The sequence below is a fragment of the Mesoplodon densirostris genome, chromosome 5 (assembly GCF_025265405.1).
Source record: "Mesoplodon densirostris isolate mMesDen1 chromosome 5, mMesDen1 primary haplotype, whole genome shotgun sequence".
In the NCBI taxonomy this organism is placed as follows: domain Eukaryota; kingdom Metazoa; phylum Chordata; class Mammalia; order Artiodactyla; family Ziphiidae; genus Mesoplodon; species Mesoplodon densirostris.
In genome coordinates this window covers 119836203-119859179 of record NC_082665.1, presented here as the reverse complement: position 1 = coordinate 119859179, position 22977 = coordinate 119836203, and the positions used below count along the sequence as shown (strand labels likewise).

The window sequence follows — 22977 nt, the reverse complement described above, 5'->3', positions numbered from 1 at the left end:
CCAGGCTTCCCCATTGCTGACAAAGGGACCATCAAATGTCTTATCTAGAAAACTTAGAATTATCTTTTTCATCCTACTTCCCTGGTCCCACAGCAACACCCTTCCAGTCCCAAACTGTCCATTCTGTCTTATAGTCCACTCCCATGACCTGTGTTGAGCCAGAGCCTTTGGGCAATGCTACGCGTTTTACCCTCCTTTTCCTAAGCCCACTCTGGGGGAGCAGGTGAGGCGCAAGGCTCACCCCTCTCCCAGCCACCAGCCTGCCTTCTGCCACCCGAGGGTGATGTGTTCTGTGACCCACGTTTACTCCAGCTGTTCCAGGCGAATCACACACGTGCGCAGGAGACCATGCTATGTGAAAAGCAGCCGTCCACAGACTCTGGACACACGTGTCAGAAGTAATGAGTGGTGGGGGGGAGCTGCCGCCAAGCCCAGAACCTCTGACTCCATCCATTCCCAGGAGGCAAACCCTCTGGTTTTGTACGGGCCACCAGTCCAATCTGTGCTGGGGCCAGAGATGACTTTCTCCAGTTGGAAGCTCAGTGGAGAACTTACCAAACTCTGCTCTGTCCTCAGAAAGCAGCAGAGATCTGAAGCTGAGAGAAGAGAGGAAGGGATGTAGGGCCCAGAATAACAAAGAGCACTGCACCTGGCACATACTTGGCACTCCGTAAGGAATGAGTAGTAAGTGGATACGTGAACAAGATCAGGGTTGGGTAACAAGAAAACCTCCCTCACAATGTCCACAAGTCTTCAATCACATCACTCCCACTGCCGCCAACTATTTAATATGCTTTGGAATCCAACAGACCTCTTCTTTTAATCACATAAATACGGGAAGCAGGAAGGGGCTAACTTAAGTGAAAATATTTCATGAAATCACCTGTCATGCACTGAGATCTGAGAAAACGAATGGGAATTGCAGAAAGGGTGGCAGCAAGGCCATGGGGATCATCCAACACGAGCTGCAGAAGGGTGGAGGAGGGGAGAGGGGCCAGGGCACTCAGTGGGATGGTTACTGGAGGCCCTGGGCAGCCAGGCCTGGAAGTCAGCCTGGGGAACCCGGGATCCTGAAATGGCAAAGAGAGAACAGTGGTCCATGCAAAGGGGAAGCAGATGGAGGTGGAAGACCAGGCCTTACAACCTTTGAGAAAATAAATATAAACTGGCTCCTCCCAAGAGTGAAGGCAGACTTGCTGGCTTGTTCACCTCCACAATGTGGCCCCAGAGAGAGTGAAACGATGGCTAGGGAGTAAGGATGTCATTTCTCTGTTAGAGGACATGAAGCTCTGGCCTGTGCGGCAATTTGGTTTCTGGGGTTGGAACGAGTCACACGCAAGGGGCTACACGGTCTGACAAAGAGGAAGGTCACTCAAAGGCTTCCATCCTCCCCCGCCCACCTCCAGACTGTCCCTGGGTGCCCTTGAGCTGCCCCACCGCACCTGGACTTTTATCCACTTGGTAAGGTGGCTCCGTGGGGAAGCCATCGGGAGTGGAAAGCTTTTCTGGGTGCCAGCTCCAGGCAAGCTGAGCCTGGCACACAGAACGAGTGTGCACGGCAGAGTTCACGGTCATGGTGGCCAAACACAAATGCAGCTTAAGAGGGTGCGGTGAGGACCAGACAGGCTAGAAGGAGCCACTACAGAACAAAAGCACCAGTGGGTTACTGGGCAGAAAAGCTGCCTCAGAGGAAATAAGTAGCACCTGAAGTTTGGAAAAAAACCTCCGAGGTTGGCTCATCCACGTTCCACTCGTGCAGGGATCTTTCATCTGGCACCTCCTCCGCATGGGCCTGCGGTCCCCACTCAGACTCACTGCCGCAACTGGCAGCCTGCTCCACAGCTGAGCAGAGGTCTTCGCTAGAAACTTCTCCCTTGCCTTGAACTCAAACCTGCTTCCCTGTGGCTACTCTAGTTCATCCCCTGGAACAGCTCTCTTCTTAGTGATGTCTGAGGTTACGTAACACGCTTCTTGCTGTGGTGTCTCTCGTCTTGGTCAACCTTTAACCACTCCTCAGAGGTGTGGTTTCCAGCCCCCGCACCATCCACTCACCCCTCCCTGCTCTCTAGCTATCAGCGTCTGCCTTAAACACAGCCCCAGAGGCAGACGCAGGTCCCTGGATGTGGTCTGGCTGCAGAGGAAGGCAGGGCTGGGACTGCGGCCTGGAGACCCTGCAGCGCACGGCCTGTGTTTGGCAGCTGAATCTTCCGACAGGCTCACAGAAGCCTGTGGGTCCCAATATCCATGTCCTAGTGACTTGCTTATACACAGGGACCACGGCAGAGCATGACAAGTGTGAGAGGGAGGCTCAGGGATGCCCTGTGGGAGGGTGCACGGGAGGGCCTGGAACACCGATTCCTGGGAACCTGAGAAAAGCTGACACCCCACCCAGCGGCCTTAGAGGACATGGGTGGTGGGGCCCACCCGAATACAGCCTGGCTCGTTTGCTTTGGCTTTCTTGTTCCGAGACAAGGCCCACAATACTCTCTCTGGTAAACAGTGTTCAATACAGGGGAGGCCTAGATCAGGATGCCGTTTCAGCAAGGACAGAAACACTAGCTTTAAATGACGGGGTCTCTGTTCTCGATGTCAGTCTAAGTTAAGTAAAATCGATGGCCACCCACATAGCTGGGTCCTCCAGCTGGGTGTCAACATAGCTCATGGGCCTCAGCTGTCACTGAAGAGTCACCAGCCACATGCTCCCTCACTGCGAAAAGGAAGCGCCATCTGAAAAAGTGTCACCATGGCGCTATCTGGGAGAGCTGAACAGCAGAACCCACGGTTCCGAGACACCGTGAATTTTGAATGAAAAGGGGGTTATCAGTGTTCCCGTGTCACAGATGGGGAAGCCAAGGGCAAAGACAAGCAGGCTCACTCAAAGGGCTAGGCTCCAGCAGCGCACTGACCTTGGGACCCTACCCGTGGTCTCCCTAGAAAACCCGGAGGCTGCCAGAGCCATGTTATAACTGTTTCTGATAAACAGGAAACTCTTAGTTCCAGAGTTCCAGAGAACAGCAGCGTGTGCAGCTGTCTCTCCCGGGACAGGGTCAGTCCTGGCTCTACCACTGGCAAACCGGGTCACGTGGGAAATCGAAATGGTTCCTTAGAGGAGGACTTGGCCCTCTTTGCAAGCACACCCCTCCCACTTCTCCACTCCTGTGTGGCCACAAAAGACGGCAGGTTATCTAAGGTCAAGGTTGAGAACTCCCATCTTTGGAGCCAGGAAGGTGGGTACAGTTCCATCTCTGGCTCTGTCATTTCCAGCTGTAAGACCTTCAAGAAGTTACTCAACCTTCCTAGGGCTGCTTCCTTATCAAACGCAGACAGTACAACCACCTTCAAAGGATTACGTAAAACAGGCCCCATGAGGTGCTTGGCACAGAGCCTGGCTCTCACAAAGCACGCAGCCAATGGTAATCAAGAGCATCGTCAGCTCCAGAGCCTCAGGGCAAACACGGGGAGGCAAAGAGACCAAGGTGACCCTTGAAGGGGAAGAACACTGTGAGTCAACCACCGGGTCCCACCAGGGCCAGACCTTCTAGAGTGTCTGTGCACTCCACCGGTACCTTAGATTGTCGTATAGGCATCTGTCGTCCAACTGCAGTGATGCTCCCGGGGACGGGAGCCGTGGCTCAGTCATCTGTGCAAGCCTCACAGCAGCTAGTGGGGCATCTTGCAGACTGTAAGTGCCCAACAAATTTCCAGAAGTCAAAACTAAAACACTCTGTACACTGACCTTTCAGGCAAGCACAGAGATAACAGGTTTGGGGGAAGAAATGAGGAAGGAAAGGGGGCTGACCTGATTAGCCAAGGGGCAGACCCTACAGCAGATCTGAGCCTGGGGACTAAGGAGTCCTGATTCCTACAATGCACTTAAGGAAAAATAAGGCTGAATTCTTTCTGTAATTTGCTTCCCCAATCATGTGGACATTCAAGCCTATTTCTGTCACTTTGTAACAGTAAACACATTCTCACCAGTAGTTTGTTTCTCCTGTTTCTGTCCATGCTTTGCAATGAAAAATCTTTTTTTTTTTTTTTTTTTTTTGCAGTATGCGGGCCTCTCCCGTTGCAGAGCACAGGCTCCGGACTCGCAGGCTCAGCGGCCATGGCTCACGGGCCCAGCCGCTCCGTGGCATGTGGGATCCTCCCGGACCGGGGCACGAACCCGTGTACCCTGCATCGGCAGGCGGACTCTCAACCACTGTGCCACCAGGGAAGCCCATGAAAACTCTTTTTTAAAAATCTGTCTGTGGGGCCTCCCTGGTGGCGCAAGTGGTTGAGAGTCCGCCTGCCGATGCAGGGGATACGGGTTCGTGCCCCGGTCTGGGAGGATCCCATATGCCGCGGAGCGGCTGGGCCCGTGAGCCATGGCCGCTGAGCCTGCGCGTCCGGAGCCTGCGCGTCCGGAGCCTGTGCTCCGCAGCGGGGGAGGCCACAGCAGTGAGAGGCCCGCATACCGCAAAAAATTAAAAAAAAAAAAAAAAAATGTTTGTGGTTCAACTTAAGAAGGGCAAAAATGTCAATATTCCTTTCCTTAGGGAAAAGAAATCTCGGCCCATGACTCAGGATTTCGACATTCATCTAGAGCCCAAGCCCTAACAACATGCAGTAGAACATGTCTGACGTAGACTCTATGCAAGTCCAATCTGAACTAAAGAAAAACGTTTGTATATATGAGGCTGAACCATATGAGTTTTCTATTTTTGTAGGAGAAACTATCAATGGTCCAATATTAAATTTCATTGATAGTCACATGTCCATAATTTCACATGGTTCCATTTAATGTTTACCAATGAGTTGTTCTATTTCCTTTCTAGTGGATCTGAAAGCTCAAATCAAATCCGTGTGGATGGGGACTTTTTCTCATCTTTTTAAAATTTTCTTCACCATACCTGCCACCGAGCACTTACTGGGCACACAATAAACATTCCTGAGCTGGAAAGCAGAACCAGCAGCTGTGAGCAGGGCAGTGAAGCCTACAGCACAGCCCACGGGCAGAAGGCAGAACACGGACATGTCCCCTCCAGGGACTAAAACAGTCGAGTGATTCAAAAGGACACAATAAACCACAACCATGTGCAAAATAGAAAACCAGGGAGAACCTTTACCACCTCCGACAAAAGCACTGCCCGGTCATGGGCGGAGCGCCTGCATGCCCACCCACAGCCCCACAGCCTCCGGGGGGCTACAGGGAAATCCAATACTTCACGGGCTTCACGAAGACGCTGAGCCAGAGGAAGAGCAAGCAGGGTGGGTTGCATTAAGCCCCAGAAACTGTGGTGCGACTTGCTGGCACAAACGGTTCACACATGCCGAGACAGATAACCCAGACTGCATGAACAAAGGACTTACGGGGGGCATCCCCTCGGGGGGCATGAAGGCGTTAGGGGCCGCTGCCTTCCTTGAGGAAAGAAAGGCAGTTTTCTACATTGCTCAATTCATGCGTGGAAAAATGACAAGTCTCAGGTCTAAAAGAAATCAGGCAACAAGTCGGAAGAAGCCAAATCAACTCCAGGGGAGGCTGGGCAGAGTGAAAACCTCACACAGCCAAGCCTGCCTCCAGGAATGGGGAATTCTCCACCCTCTCCTGGTATCTGCAGCAGCCCCTACCTGGCCTGGAGCTCAAGCCTGAACCAGGAGAGACAAAAACCAAAATCAAGGGCTCTGGGCAAAGGGGCACAATGCTGTGACAAGTCCTTTGTGAAAAGGAGCACCGACCAGCACAGCTGGAGGGCATCCTGGACCTCCTCCCCTCCAGCCCCGCCTCCCTGCAGCCTCCAGATGAGCACTCAGGCCGCCACAGAGCCGGTGAGTAGCAGAAGAGCCAGAGCTTGAATCGGGACAACAGGACTCTGAGTCCTCTCTGCTCTGCACGGCACGGTCGCTACTTCCCAAAGCACCTGGCACAGCGTAATAGACAGGGCTTGGGCTTTAGAATCAACTGGATCTGGTTCAAATCCTGGCTCCACCCCTTTCCAACAGTTTCCTCTCCTGTAAACTGGGGACAAGTACCACCAATACACTGAAGGACTGCTGTGAGAATCAGAGATAGTGTCTACCAACAAGCTGGAGCACGGATGACAGTAACGCAAGGGCAGCCATCATTTGGTCTCCGGAGGCCCACAGAGTCTGCATTCCTGCAGAAAGTCTTGTTGGAGGAAGCTGTTCCTCCGGCCTCTCTGGGGACGTGGTCGCCGTTTTAGATTAGGATGGTCTCGCCAGCCAAGGAATAAAGGGCCCAAGCCACGCCAAGACCTTTTACTCAGCAATGCAAATTTACTTTGTTTGCTTTGAGACTTACTTATCCACCTATTTCTGAGGACACACACTGCTTTAAAAACTTAATAAATAATGCAAAATTAGATAATCAAGATTAAAACAGAAAGGATAAGAAGGATAAATGTTAGGGGGCTAGAAGATGAGGCCAAAAGGGAAACAGGCTGGGTTGCAGGGATCTGATTTTTCTGTCTGACGGGAGAAAGCAGCCCATAGAAGCCGTGTGGCCAGGACGTACCCAGCCAGGCTTAACTTTTCAGGGAACTTCTTTAACCTGAGAGCCATGGAAAGCAGCAAAGCCATGACTGACAACTCAGAGCTCCTGGACCACCCCGCCCTCTGTCTTCCCAGGGCACCAGCTCTCCCTATTTTGGGAGAACAGGAAAGCAGCCAAGGTTCCAGTCTGAACCACTCATCACACTTCCACCTATACATTTTCAGAATAAACAACTTAGATTCAACTTCTAGAAAAGTCCCAGGAGAGCAATAAAAGCAGTAATGGGAGAAACTATTATTCAGACCAAGAAAAAGTATAAACAAGTTTAATAATAGGTTTCGAGGTAAAGATAAGAAATTATGGGTCACAGCATTCCTCATCCCAACCCAGGCCGGTACAGCATTGGGGAAAATGCCTGCATTGGTGACAGAGGGGTTCCTTAGCTGTGGATACTCTTCGATGGCCTCTCCTAACAATGTGACCTGCTGGGGGGAAAGATGGCAACTCAAAACTTCCACTCGTGGAAGCAGTTTTACTTCCTAAATCGAATCCTAAGTAGAAACAGACTGTTCCCTTCTTTTTGCAAAAAGCAGCTTTCCAAGAAATGTGAAGTTGGCCTTGGGGGTGGGATTTAAGACCAGTCATGTGAGCATTCCATACCCCTAAGTCCCTAAAGTTGGTAACTAACAGTCCACCCCAGGGAAACCAGAGTGAGACTGAAATCAGAACAAAGAGCCTCCTGTGGGCTATGAAGCAGGCCTGTTATCAGCTCCGTCTCCAGGGCATGGGGTCAAAGGAAGCCGAGCGTGCACTGCTGCCGGGGCTACCCAGCCAGCTCCTGCCTGCATGAGACGCCTCTCCAACTGCAGAGATTACAGGCCTGCTGGCTCTGTCACATTCAGTTTTCAGGATTAAGAGGAAGGGCCTTTAATCTGGGCAAATCAGGAGAAGGCAGAAAATTCAGTCAACAAAGTAAGGCATGCTTAGGGCTTTTTAAAAAACTTTAAAAATCTAATTATCATTGAAACAAATGATATCTGGGATTTACTTCAAATAATGGGGAATACAATGGTTAGGAAGGCAAATGAAACAAGATTGGCTACAAATTGGTAACTGTCCAAGATGGACCATGGGTACATGGGATTTTCTTTCACTATTCTCTCTACTTCTATATGCTTGAAATGTTCCGTTACAAATTTTAAAAATCATACGTTATTTATTGTGAAAATTTAAGTAAACAGAAAATAACACAAAGAAGAAAATAAAAACCACACCTAATCCTATCACCAGAGACAACTGCTGTTAACACTTTGGTCTATTTATTTCCAGTCTTTTCCATATTTTTCTTTCTTTTGTTTGCAAAATAGGGTCATACATCTATGCTGTTTTATCACTTGCTTTCCTTTCCTCTCTTAATTTATCTTAAGTATTATTCAAGTGCTCAAATATTCTTTTAGGGTGTGATTGTTATAGCCTTTCATCAATAGACAGGCCATAATCTATTTCCAATATTTAGCGACTATAAATAAGGCTGTGGTTAACCAGGAAGATGACGTTATAAATAGGTGATTTCAAGTGAGAAAGAAATTGCTTGATAGGTACCCAAACACACACTGACAGCACAAAGGAAAAGAAATGGTGAGGAGAAAAGCTGGGATCTCATCGACTGCATAATTCCAAGCAATTAGTAACTTTCCAGGGACGCCCCATGACAAAGGCCAAGGTGGGGAATAAGAAAAAATGCCACAAGATATAAAACTGAAACACACACTAAAATCCCTCTCAGCCAACACTAATTCATAACCAGGTGTGGGCACTGACTTTAAGAAATCTGCTAGCATCTGCTTTGAAGCACTCGAGTCTTGAAATACTGAGTTTTCAAAGGGAAGGATATTTTCATGGGTCTGGGATGGCACAGGAAGGCTCTGTGGGCAAAAGAGCGAATCAAACGGCTTCTCATGGACCACCGTGCCTCAAGCATTCCATCATGCCATTCTGATTCATCTAATTAAACAGAATTAATATAACTGGACAGTGCGTAGGCTTGTCACTGGGTTCTTCCCCTCAAGCCTTAAAGACAATTTCCTCCCCCGGAAAGAAAACCCACAATATTCCCAAGATGGGGAGATAAGAGGGATCTCGTGTTTTCCCTGCACTATTTGCTCCTGCCAAGAGTGGATCTGGCAGGATGTCCCTGAATATAATACCCCATACAATCAATAATCTGAATGCCAGTCAAAAAGATAATTTTTCTTTCTGAAGTAAATCCATAAACTGTCTATTCTGTGATGCACTTGAAAGATTCAGAGCTGAACACATTTCTAGCTGTGTCCCACCTGGCTTTCTTGGGCTGCTACGAAGCATCAGGGGCCTCTGAATCAAACCGTTCTGCTCTAGCCAGCGGCTGGGCAGGGGCCACTCTGCAGCCGTCCTGGGTAGGGGGCCACTGTGAGACCGTCCTCTCTGGGGTGGCCCCAAGGACACAGGGACGGGCAGAAAGGCAGTGGGACCAAGAAGAGGATTGAGGAAGCTGTGCTTTCTTCATATCTTTCTTTCCCCTTATCTCTCCTGTCTCCTTTCAGTTTTTTATTTCGGAAAGGACAACCGTGGCTCTCTTATCATTCTGTCGAGGACCAAGAGGAGGAAAAGTGAATCTGTGACATACTGAACACAGGCTCTCTGAGGTCAGACATGCGGCCTCTCCAAACTGAGTTCTAACCTCCTTTTACCCAGCCCTCCCCCAGATATGAGCATCCCAACCACCGCCCTGTTGCTGAGCCCACCAAAATGGTCAAGAAAGCATTACCAATTATGCGTAGTATATGATGACCACTATGGAAAAAAATGTTAAAGTATGTGCTAGAATAGCAAATTCAAGAGTGATATTTATTTTTATCTTTTGTTATTGTTATTGGGCTGTTTTGACATAGAAAATTATGTTAAGAATAAGTTATTACCAACATCCCATTTACATATTTCGCTGAGACTGGAACGTCTCAAAGCATGAGTTCATTTCTGACCTAAGTCTGTGTCCTCCCCTCTGGATTCACATATCACAGAGAAACACGAGAAAAACAAACAAACAGAAACAAAACCCAAGATGACAAGCGATTCTCTTTTTAGCTGGATTCCCCAACAGAGCACTCTTTTAATGTTTACCAAAATTGGGCCATAAAATTCTACAAGATTCTATGCATATGGCTTGACCTTTTCTTCCCCCTGTTCCCTGTCCCAAAAAGAAGCAAAAGAGCCAAATATAGAAAAGCAGAACAGCTGTCTGCTGGCAAAGACAACATCCCATTGTACAGAGCCACACCCTGACACAGACACACACCAGCCCTAGGCCATCCCTGCAGTCCAGCTGGTTTGACTTCTGTAGATTTTCCCAAGGGCCCACTGAGCTCACCCTCTGACGCAAGAGTGGACAGGAGCCACAGGCTGCGGTGGCTCAAAATCTGCAGGCAGGGCCAACGCACGTCACCCACACCGACACCTCTTCGCTGACCTCCCGCGCAGGGACAGAGCCCGAAGGGAAAGTTACCTTGCAGACGGCCGCCTGGAGCACTGCGTCAAAGCCGCCCTCGGGGGCGTCGCGGTTCCGGGACACCCTCTGCTTCCGCACTTCCTCGTTGAAGCTGTCCACTCTGTCTGTGAGAGGCAGCAGGTGGCGGAACCCAAAGGAGGGGACGCAGTTTGGGAATAGCTTGTAACTAGAGAGAAAGAGGAGAGGAGTCACTTTTCCTTCATTGTCCCCAAATCTTAAACAACCAAGTACTCTGTGCATTTACTGAGTGCCTTAACGGCACCAATGAATACTCACTCAGCACCTACCACGCACCCCTGGGACAGACACAGTGGGGGAGCACGGAGAAATAACATAGTCCCTACTCTCCAAACACAAGCCCTAAACTGCAGGCGAGACGGCACATACCAGGCTGTAAGTGACTGAAATGGACAAATGGGGCGTAGGAAGTAGAGGTTAACAGTGGGCTTCCGCAGTCGGAGGAAGATGTCACGGAGGCGCCCTGACGTGGGCCTTGGAAGATGCAAGCGCCTGGTGGACAGGCACCGCAGCCTGGGCGGCACCGAGGGGGAGCAAGGCTCTTACAGGCTGAGGAAGGCGGGCAATGTCGAGTGAGGGCAGCGTGAGCAGAGCGACTCGACGAAACCAGCTTCTTCCATCGACTCAGCTGCTGGCACGTGACAAAGGATCACGTAACCCCTTCGTGGGCACCCCCTCAGAGACCACCAGGACGTGCTGGCAACCGAGCAAACCCTAAATGCAACAGGAGTGAAAACGTCCTGTTTCTTCGTTCATTTATAAATATTGGAATGATAAAGCATCAGCTCTCCTAGACGCAAAGAGAAATCACTTAGAAGCAAACCATCTTCGAATGGAAAATTCTACCTGGAAATCTGGAAAGAGGGAAGTACTGCACCTCAATAGGAGGTTAATGCCATGTCTTTCTCCTGAATATTGGGTGTTCTCATCTCCAGTTTGCAGTAGAGATGGCCCCATTCCTGGAGGAAGTTAGAGCCCAATCACATCTGCAGGAGTTTCACTTGGATATATAAACCAATGAAATAGGAAGAGGGGCCTTACGTTGTTTCCAAAAAGGTTCACTGGGTAAAAGGGGAGAGGGAAGAGCAAATGCAAGGGCCCTGGGGCAGAAGGGAGCACAGAGAGCCCAAGGGCAGAGGGAGGCCAGTTAGACTGCAGTGCAGGGAACAAGGGCAAAGATGGGCTACGAGGAGGCTGGGGAGGCAAGCTGGACCAGACTGTGCGGGTCTGTGGCCATGTTAAGGAAGCCTCTCTTTCAGAACTAAGATAGAAAACAAACACCAACAGAGAGGCATGAGAGGAAGGCTTCGTTACCTACCCAATTCAAGCCGTGTGCGTGGGAAGGGAAACAGGCTTAGCAACTCCTAGCAGCTCCTGCCTAACTGCCATCAGGAAGGGCCGCTGGGGCGGGTCTGAGAGGCTCCCCTCCTCCCCGAGAGAGGCAACCTTGGGCTTTCTAAGAGGCTCTCTCATCCCCTCTAAGGGCCTCCGGTACCTGCTCCTCAGTCACTCGCAGCAAGCCGCCTCTGCAGGGTCAAGCCCACTGCCATGAAGGCCACGGTGCCTCCGGACAGGGAGAGCTGCGAGAAGCTGTCCCCACTTGCCGTTCCTTTGTTTCACTCCCTCCTCCTTCCCCCAAAATCTTCACCCGCCCCTTGTGTTTGCACAGGTCAGGCTCTTCTGTAACCCATGCCTCCGGGCCACCCCAACTTTCTATTCTTCCCAAACTTTTCATTCTCATCTCAGTTCCCCATAAAGACAAAGGTCATGGAAATTGCATTCCCAGCTGGAAGCAGGAAGTGAGCTGAGGTCCCATCATAGTGATCTGACAAATACATGGGCCCAGGAGGAAGGAAATGTACACAAACTCTCACTCCGCTCCCTTGCCCTCTGAGCAACTTGACCCTCTGTGCTGTGCTGGTCCATGGCTGCGGACTTCAGGTGTTTACTGTCTCGGTTGATGGGGTCGGTTGAGGAAGCGAGAAGAGGCACAAAACGATGACTGCTCTTCAGTGAGAAAACCAGAAAAGCTGTGAAAAGCTCAGCCAAATTAGTTCAGCATTTTTTACCTCTTCCCTTCCTGCAAAGGGGAATAAGTAGATATATTTTTACTGTGGAGAATTACTATTAATAATCAGGAACTAGAAAATGTGTTTGCCACAGAGAAGACTTCATTTCAGAGAATTTATTATAACCAAACCAGAATCACCTCTTAGTGAGAGGGAAACATCTCTGTCACACAGGCTCTGTTGAATGTCTCCGTAGTCTCTGGAAAACAATGTCAACTGGGACTAATTTAACCCCTGGAAGAGCTGTCTGAGCGACCTGAAGATCTGGGTGTTTGAGGGTCTCATGCCAGGAAGCCCTCTCACCCCCAACTGTGTCTGTGCCATAGGACCCCAGTTTAGGGCCTACTAAATCTTTACTAGATTAAGAATTATGAACCAGGAAGATGAATAAAATATATATGCTTAAAGAGCCTGGGGGAGCATGTGTGTATAAAAAGTGAATCCTATTTGCATCTGCAAATAGATGTAGGCAAATCCAAAAAAACAATCTAATGCTTCAGGACAATATTGTGGACCACGGAGCTGACAGGAAAAGACTTCCCCTCTTCCTCTAAACAAAGAGAACTGCTGGGTAAAAATCTAATCTTCAAAAATGTTAATATGTAGCCAAGACTGGAAGCTTAGCAGGGAAATCCCAGGTGCCAGGAACCGAGAGAAAAGCATTGCACAAATGAACGGGACTTAAACTAGGTGGGAAGTGAGCAGGGATCTCGTGGCAAAGGGGTCCCCCACCCCCCCCACCCTAGCGTGCTGGGGCCTGACAAAGGTCTGGGGCTTGGGGCCAGGTTCTAACAGGGACAGATGATGGACCTCAGGCCAGCGCAGGGCTGAGCACTGGAACAGGGCTCTCTGCATAAAGCTGAGTGTTACAAAGAGCTGCCCTGTCACTAAAATCAAACCCAGAAAAATTCCAGCCACTGGCCTGGGAGAGAAGCAAGGAAGATGCACTCTGGGCTCATGGAGAGATGAATCACCCATAAAGATTGTAACTCCAGGCCTAAACAAGTCAGAATTCATTACTTTTACAAGGAAGGAACCCCCCTGCTGAGAAATAAACAGAACTAGTCCCACAGTGAAACCCAGAGGATCCTAGCATCAGGGAACAGAAAACCACCCTGCAGGGAAGTCAGTACCCCTGGGGCACATGGTCCCCTAATGGAAAACAACCTCTGATGAAGAGGAGCTAATGAAAAAGTTATAGACCCCGTGAGAAATAAACTACCATGAAGGAATATCAGCAAATTCAACCAACTGCAGGATCTGCAGTTCAAGAAACAGACAACAAAATTATCTAAAGTACATTAAAACAAAGATATTTAAAACATTCAAGGAGAAGGACAAAATACCAAAGACTAGAATGGGATATTATTAGGAAGAAAAAAAAATCAGAAGGCTATGAAAAAATAGTATGAAAAACAGAAGTCTAAAAGAAAGAACCAAATAAAAAATATTGTCACTCAAATTCAAAAATGAAACTTCAGTGTATGGATTAAAAAAATTGAAGAACAAGGTACTGCCACAAAAACCAAAATATAGATCAAAGGAACAGGATAGAAAGCCCAGAAATAAACCCATGCACCTATGGTCAATTAATCTATGACAAATGAGGCAAGACTATATAATGGAGGAAAGATAGTCTCTTCAATAAATGTTGCTGGGAAAACTGGACAACTGTATTAAAAAAATGAAATTAGAACATTCTTGGGACTTCCCTGGTGGCGCAGTGGTTAAGAATCCACCTGCCAATGCAGGGGACACAGGTTTAAGCCCTGGTCCAGGAAGATCCCACATGCCGCAGAGCAACTAAGCCTGTGCACCACAACTACTGAGCCTGCGCTCTAGAGCCCACAAGCCACAACTACTGAGCCCGCGCGCCACAACTACTGAAGCCTGCACGCCTAGAGCCCATGCTCCGCAACAAGAGAAGCCACCACAATGAGAAGCCTGTGCACCGCAACAAAGAGTAGCCCCTGCTCGCCACAACTAGAGAAAGCCCGCATGCAGCAACAAAGACCCAACACAGCCAAAAATAAATAAAGACTTATTTTTTAAAAAACATTCTTTAATACCATACACAAAAATAAATTCAAAATGGATTAAAGACCTAAATGTAAGACCAGATACTATAAAACTCTTAGCGGAAAACATAGGCACAACACTCTGACATAAATTGCAGCAATATCTTTCTCAAGCAATCTCCTAGAGTAAGGGAAATAAAAATAAACAAATGGAACCTAATTAAACTCAAAAGCTTTTGCACAGCAAAGGAAACCATAAACAAGACGAAAAGACAACCTGCAGAATGGGAGAAAATATTTGCAAACGGTGCGACTGACAAAGGATTAGTCTCCAAAATTTACAAACAGCTCATGTGGCTCAATATCAAAAAATACAAACAACCCAATCAAAAAATGGACAGAAGACCTAAATAGACATTTCTCCAAAGAAGACGTACAGATGGGCAAGAGACACATGAAAAGATGCTCAACATCACTAATTATTAGACAAATGCAAATCAAAACTACAATGAGGTATCACCTCACACCCGACAGAATGGCCATCATCAAAAAAAATCTACAAACAATAAATGCTGGAGAGGGTGTGGAGAAAACGGAACCCTCCTACACTGTTGGTGTGAATGTAAATTGGTACAGCCACTATGGAGAACAGTAAGGAGATTCCTTAAAAAACTAAAAATAGAGCTACCATATGATCCAGCAATCCCACTCCTGGGCATATATCTGGAGAAAAACATGATTCGACAGGATGCATGCACCCCAATGTTCACTGCAGCGTTGTTTACAATAGCCAAGACGTGGAAGCAACCTAAATGTCCATCAACAGATGAAAAGATGTGGGAATTCCCTGGCAATCAGTGGTTAGGACTCTGCACTTCCACTTCAGGGTGCACGGGTTCAATCCCTGGCTGGGGAACTAAGATCCCACAAGCTGCGTGGCGTGGCCAAAAAAAAAAAGAAGATGTGGTACATATATACAATGGAATGTTACTCAGCCATTAAAAAGAATGAAATAATGCCATTGCAGCAACATGGATGGACCTGGATATTATCATCCTAAGTGAAATAAGTCAGACAAAGACAAATATCATATGATGTCGTTTATGTGTGGAATCTAGAAAAAATGATACAAATGAACTTATTTACAAAACAGAAACAGACTCCCAGACTTAGAGAACTGAGCTTATGGTTACCAGGGGAGAAGGGTGGGGGGGTGGGGATAGACTGGGAGTTTAGGATTGACATGTATACACTGCTATATTTAAAACAGATAACAAGGACCTACTGTATAGCACAGGGAACTCTGCTCAATATTCTGTAAAAACCAAAATGGGAGAAGAATTTGAAAAAGAATACGTACATGTATATGTATAATGGAATCACTTTGCTGTACACCTAAAACTAACACAACATTGTTAATTGACTATACTCCAATATAATTTTCTTTAATTGAAGAACAAAATGATAAACTGGAAGAAAATTTCTATTATGAAGCTAAGGGAAAGAAAGAGCTAGAAACTATGGGAGAAAAATTTAGAAACATGAAGTTTAGAATGAGAGGCCCCAACACTCACTTAGTAGTGTTAGAAAGAAAATGGAGAGAATTGGAGACAGGAGTCAGATGATGTCTGAAAATTTTCAAGAATAAAGCTATATCCTCAGATTAAACAAGCAGAGCAAGTTCTGAACAATGCAAATAAAAGTACTAAATCCAACCTAGCCACATTGGAATGTGTATCGTTATAGGACATGAAAAGCACAGGGAAATATTCAAAGCCACCAAAGAGAAGGAAAACCATTAGATAGAAGACTTTTCATCAGCCACAGGACATGCCAGAAGACAATGAAATAGTACCTTCAAGGGGGTGAAGGAGTACCATGACCTCTTGGAAGAAATACAAAGGGTAAGAAAAAATATAAATGATGAAGGATGAAATGTATTCTCTCACTTGCAAAGATTTTTACATATGTATTTCTATTTTTTGTGTGCGTGGTGAGAACTCTTAAGATGTACTCTCTGAACAACTTTCAAGTATACAATTGTATATTTCAAGTCTAGTATTGTTGCCTATCACCACCATACTGTACATTAGAGCTCCAGAATGCATTCATCTTATAACTGTAAGTTTGCACCCTTTGACCAACATTTCCCCCTTCCCCTGTCAATCACCACTCTACTGTCTGTTTCTATGAGCTTGGCCTTTTTAGATGCCACATATAAATGAGACATGGCGTGTATGTCAGCAACAGCCTAATACCTCTAACAAAAGAAAAAGTGTTCAGAACCAGAAATAACAGGCCGGATTAATCCATCAGATCCTGTACCAGTGAATATCATGTGACTCTTCCCAGGAACACTGTTTCTATCACTCAGAATAGCAATTAAACAGTTCTTTAATCTGATGATTAAATGACTTTTTTTCTCTTCTTACCGCAGCCCTGGTACTACTTACTTCAGTTCTGGCATTTCTGGTTCATTCTAAGATGGGAGGGGATAAGTCTAGGATTTTGATCCTTTGGCCGAAACATCCGGAGCAGGAGGGACAGACCTCAAGAAAGCCCCACAAAAAACTGGTTCTCTTCTGAGATGTCCTGCACAGGTGGTTAAATCACTCCTCCTGACTCCCCCATCTCCCCAAAACTTCCCGGGGCTACTGCTGCTGCTTCCACACCACCACAGGAGAAAAACCTAACAGAAGGTACCATTGAAAGAGAACGCTGTCATCTTCTCTCCACATGAGCTGAAGGAAAAGAACAGACAAGGATCACAGACAGCAACTACGGAGCCAAGCATGGAACTCAAACTGAGACAGGAAGACAACAGGACAGCCATTTTGGAAAAGGACCAAGGAAATGACCTTGAGAAAGCGGGCTTGACAGGCCAGAAAAACAGCACCTAAAAGCTTGGGCTTCTAAGACAACAACCAGAGACTCACAGGAGTAAAAGATTAGCTCTATCTCTGTTCCATTGACGTCTGTACATGGTTCCCAAAGGACAAAAGAGGAACTATAAATCCGCCACCTAGCAGAATTGCCAAACTCCCAGTTTTAGCAGGAAGCAGGCCCCCAGATGAAAACTGCTGACTGCGGGCACATAGACCCCAGACTGCTTGAAACCTGAAGGTTGATGATGCTCCAAACTTCACCTCCATGCCAACCAATCCTAGAACTGAGCACAAGCTGCTCAGGCACCCTGTGGCCTCCTCCCTCACACTGCCTTTAAAACCCCTTCCCAGAAAGTCCTCGGGGAATTGACACTCTTTTCCACCTCCTCCCTTATGCACAAGCTATCCTTTCAATAAAAAGCTTCATTTGCCTAAGAGTCTTGTGGGAGCAATATTCGTTTCTATGGTATTGCTGTCCAAGAATCTGGAGAGGGCCCGATAACAGAACCAAGGAAGCAGCCCAGCTGGGAGACGAGAGGGAGTGGTAGGGACTGTGGCAGCCAAACAACATGTGGGACAAGGCTGACTTTACTAGACCTCTTAGTTTTGTGAGAAAACCTAAAATCCTGGCTATTCTTTGTTAAATCTTTTATTTTTAACTGTTGGTAACTAATTCACAGTGCCATTAAAACTTAGGAAAGCTAACAAAGCACATGTACAGGCTGAATCAGGAACAGAAACAGCCTGATTACATCCCCCCCACTTGCTCTGTTCTCCTCCGGGAACCATGGGGAATCTCTGAGGATACCCAGGCAACCACACAGAGTCCACTGCCTGGACGCGGGAGATACATCTCAGCCTGCTCACTGAGCCATGCAGCGACTCCCCTTTTGTGCTGCCCAGCTTAGGGAAGAGAGATCTGTATAACTCAGACCTGATGTTTCCTTCCAAACTCCCATTCTTTCACCAGATTTCCTGTCTCCCAAGCAGCTTGTCAGTGTGCCTTGTACTCACTGTCAAAACTTCTACTGTCTGCAGTTGGTTCTGCCTTCTAGGGCTTGGAGAAGTAGCTCTGAATAAGGAGAGTGTAATAACCTTGAATATTCATTCAATGCTGAGGGCCCCGAGCCAGTCCTTCATCCTCTGCCAGCCTCCAATGTAGCATCTAACAGTTCACCGATGGTCCCCAGAAGAATCAAAGTAGAGACACGCCCTGTCTCTCAGGAGACAGGACCAACCAGAGAGCAGAGGTGAAAAGTAGCAGACAGAATCACTATTCCGGATGAACTGAAAAAATGTTGGGTTAAGATGCTGTTGCTCCTGGTAAGTAGCAGAACTCCAACAAAAAGACATGTGGCACTGGGATGCAGCTGAAAAGGGCCTTGGGGACAGGACCAAAGTGACAATAATGCCAGCAGCTACCTATGGCCAGGAGGAATCTAAACCCAGCAAGTGAGGACACCTAGTGCCTCTCTGTGGCTAAGGAACTTAGAATCTCATTTGTATCTAAAATTTTTTCTTATCTTATTGTTTTTTCCACTGTTGTGTCATTGCAATCCCGGGGAAGATCTAAGTTAGCTTCTAGGAGTGTGTACAGAAGGGTCAGGAAGGATTCAGAACATACAATAACAGCATAAATACCACCTCACCCCCACCCCCCAGTCCAACCCAGAACTGGGAACTGCTGAGGCTGCCAAAGGGGAGACAAGAAATTAGACAGGCTCAGGGGCTTACGAGCAGCCCTCTTCCCCTCAGGGGCAGCCAAGGAGACAAAGAATCAAAAATGACATCACAAGATGCCCAAATTCCTGAGTCACCACTTGAAGAAGAGCCGCCACAGAAAGCAGCTCCCATCAGATTTTGTACAAGCAAGAAATAAATTTTCATTGTGTTGAGCCACTGAGATCTGGGGATTGCTTGTTACTGCAGCATAGCCTAACATTACCCTTAGGCGAGTGCCTAGAAGGGTGGGTGGTTTTGGAATGGGTATTATTACTCAAACTCAAGGAAAGCATCTAGGTGGCAGTGTGATTTGGATGGGGAAAAAATAAGCATCATATTAATGGAAACAGACTCTGGAAGTAGTTCAACCTGATTCATATTCCAAGTCTACCCCTTACTATTTGTGTAATCCTTCTAAGCCTCGGTTTCCTCATCTTTAAAATACAGCTCACCGGGACCTCCTTGGTGGCTCAGTGGTTAACAACCCGCCTGCCAGTGCAGGGGACACGGGTTCGATCCCTGGCCCAGGAAGATCCCACGTGCTGAGGAGCAATTAAGCCCGTGCGCCACAACTACTGAGCCTGCGTGCCTAGAGCCTGTGCTCCGCAACAAGAGAAGCCACTGCAATGAGAAGCCTGCGCACCTCAACACAGACCCCACTCGCTGCAACTAGAGATACTGCGTGCAGAAACGAAGACCCAACGCAGCCAAAACTAAATTAATTTTAAAATAATAATAAAATAAATAAATAAAATGAAATACAGCTCACTTCTAGAGACCTCAAAAGATTGCTACGAGATTTAAATGGGATAATCCATATAAGGTATGAAGTGCAGTGGGTGCCTGACACTTAGTAAGAACGTAAGTCTTAGCTATTCCTCATCTAGCGATGCTTTGGGGCCTCACATGGCAAAGCCTAACCAAAGCTGAACATGGAAATGAGTCAAGAAAAAGTTGAAGGTTATCACTCGTTGTCACACTGCATAATCTTGCCATTTAAAAGAACACTTGAAAGCCCAAAAAGGAAACAAACCACCTTCACAAAGGTTATATTGGGGAGCTGGAGGAAGTGACCCTCCACCTCCAATACACAAATGCACTAGGGCAGGGACCTATTCACCATCCCCTTTCCTCTTCCACTGCACACAGCTAACCTAGTTCCCAGCCTCCCTGCTAGAACCCAGCTCTGTAGAGCAGAATGTAGGAGCAAAGGCCACTCTTTCCTGGTCCATAGGATCCTCCTATGAGCAATCCTCCAGGCATGATGACCTTACAAGCCACATGTGAACCAATGGAGCCTGGGACCCTCACTGCTTAGAGGGCAGGTGTCCACTGATCAGGAGACCCAGTTGCACTTAGGTTAGCAGAAAATAAACTTCCTTCAAGTTTGAGTCATTACCTACTTTTGGATTTGCTCACTGCAGTAGTTAGAAACTCTTGTTCTCTAATAATTTCTCAAAAATTTTCTTTAAAAAAAATTTTTTTTAATTTTTAAAATTTATTTATTTTTGGCTGCATTGGGTTTTTGTTGCTGTGCATGGGCTTTCTCTAGTTGCCGCGAGTGGGGGGCTACTCTTCCTTGTGGTGTGCAGGCTTCTCATTGCAGTGGCTTCTCTTGTTGCAGAGCACGGGCTCTAGGCATGCGGGCTTCAGTAGTTGAGGCACGCAGGCTCTAGAGTACAGGTTCAGTAGTTGTGGCACGAGGGCTCAGTAGTCGTGGCACGCAGGCTCTAGAGCGCAGGCTCAGTAGTTGTGGCGCCCGGGCTTAGTTGCTCCACGGCATGTGGGATCTTCTCGGACCAGGGCTCAAACCCGTGTCCCCTGCATTGGCAGGCGGACTCTTAACCACTGCGCCACCAGGGAAGCCCTGTCGAATATTTTCTAATTCGAGTACTTATGTTGGGAAAAAAAAAAAAAAATCACACCTACAAAGGGCAGGGTTTTCATTTTGTTGTGTCAAGGTAAGTTATAGTTATGGATATAAACAATAGGAACCGACTTGGGATTCATTTATTCCAAACATCTCAGTCACTCCAAACAAGGAGATAGTTTAGGTTGTCTGCCTGCTCCCTCCCTGATCACCGGGGGTCTATCACTTCCTGAGAACCCTCTCTAAAATCTATTAATGTAGAAAACAGTGCTGTGTCTGGCAGGCAGGAAAACAAATGAGCTATCATCATTGTATCTTTCTGCAACCTTGTAACAATTTATTTCTTCGCAGGCACAGGGAGGACAGAGCTGAATCATCCTTCATCTAATTTAACACCTCAGCCAGGTTCCCTCCCCGCACCCAGATATGACCTCCCTAGGCCTTTCTTTAGGCTCAGTCTTCCCGCTGATCCATTCCCCCATCCTTGAATACCCAACAGAAGGGCAGCTGGTCACTCACCCAATGCACGGGTTGGTCTGGTACCTTGGCGCCGTGTAGGAGAAAGGAGAGATGTTCTTGTCTACAAAAGACCCAAACCCCAAGCGGAAGTTGCTGGTGAGCTTCCTCATCTCCTCGGCAAGCTTGGTGCCCAGGCTCCGAATGTTGTCCAGGTCATCCTTCATGGACAGAGAGAGGTCCATCAGGTAGTACAAGTCCACTGGATAATCCTCCACCTGTCGAACCTGCAGCTGGAAGGTAGTCTTGTCACCTGTGCCAACCGAGAGACCGTGCGTGTTAGAGGTCATTCAATTCGCTGGGGCTGAAGGGATGGGTTTTGCTTTCAAAGCTGGTCCACCTCTGACTTTTCTTTAGTGATTGTGTGCCTCTCAGAAGACATCTTTTTCACTCTGGAAACAGAGTGACCGAAGGGAATATGGGTGCTGAGGATGCAGCTCTAGGTTCTCCTTTCACACACAGGCCTCAGCATTTTTTAAGGAAACTCTTTAAGAACCAATCTCCTTAGTCGTGTTCTGTTTTCTCAGCAAAAAGGATCCTTAGGTAACTGGTGGACAGTGAGCCAGACAATTCCACAGACACAAATTGGGTGAAGATAGCCTACCAACAACATACCAACTTCAGAGAAACGACTGGCCAAGATGGGAATGTGGCCAGGAGACTGTAAAGGTGTACGTGACACAGAAAACAGGAAAGAAATTAACAAAAGAAGGGTACAGACATGAGTAAGAACTGAGGTGGGGAAGAGAGATGTACAAGGCAAGGAAGACTGGGAAAACAAGGATGGTTACTTAAAATACCCCCAGAGGGCAAAAATGTTTATGCTTATGCCGGGCCACCTATCTCTATCTCCCTAGCCATTTATCAAACAATCGTATTTAGTTCTCCAGCATATCTGATATTACAGACACAAACCATCATTATCATAAATTATATGTATAAATATAGGAAGACATGTTCCAAATTTTAGCACCACCGAAAAGAAAAAGAAGAAAAAGAAAAGAAACACTACTAGATTTGCCTACAGCTACAAGAAAGAGAAAATAACTTTTGGTTCTGTAATAAGCAGTCAACAGCCAAAGGGAAAAGAAATTGATTCAGAGGAAAAGAACAACGAAAAAAAAGGCAGTTTCTGGCAGGCGTGGCCTCTGCAAGCCAGCCCCACATGGTGTGCAGAAAGGCCCAAACCAAGTCGGCGCACTAACTGGAGGACGCGTGCCAGGATGATGATCCTTCATCATTCATAATCTCTAAAAAACACACTGTTCAGAAACAACTTCAAGTAGTGAAGTTTACCAGGTGATCCTATCTGCCCTCAGGCTTGTTAGCCTCTCAGAGGCACCAAGAGATGTCCTTGAACCCTTCGGCGAGAACTGTCCACACACATTTGAAATCTGGACGTCCTTTGTGTGTTCAAGGGTGCAGTGGCGAAGGTGGCCTCGTCCCGCATGAAGGTCCACACCTCATCTGCCCGCAGTCACGTCTCAGAGGAATCCATCTTTCACCTCAAGCGGACAACCAGCGAGCTGAAGCCTTCTTGAACTTGCAGGATAAGGAAGCCAGTGCTCTGCGCTCCCCGCACCTCCTCCCACCCCAGACGAGGCATACTTACGTCATTAACAAGATCTTAGTCCAAGTTCCAGCTCTGCCCCTCAACTAGCGGTGCAACCCGAGCCTCCAGTTCCTTCACTGTAAACTGGCAGTAACAACAGCACTACAGCATGAAGGCAGGAAGCACACTCGTGTGGGAGGGAGTGTTCCGTAAGCAGTGAAGGCCTGCCCACATGAAGTATGGTTATTATAATTACCTTGGGAGTCTGAAGGACAGAGCCAAGCCTGCTT

The 22977-nt window shown here is 47.4% G+C and overlaps 1 protein-coding gene across 1 annotated transcript in view; it reads right to left on the bottom strand.

Annotated features, from left to right (window-relative positions):
- The window catches only part of ITGB5 (integrin subunit beta 5), a 109543-nt gene that overhangs the window by 57994 nt on the left and 28572 nt on the right, over positions 1-22977 (bottom strand). The window contains exons 4-5 of the mRNA XM_060099419.1: positions 21139-21388; positions 10035-10203 (exon numbers count right to left, since the gene is read on the bottom strand). Coding sequence (XP_059955402.1) covers positions 10035-10203; positions 21139-21388 — 419 coding nt within the window. The remainder of the gene's footprint in view (positions 1-10034; positions 10204-21138; positions 21389-22977) is intronic.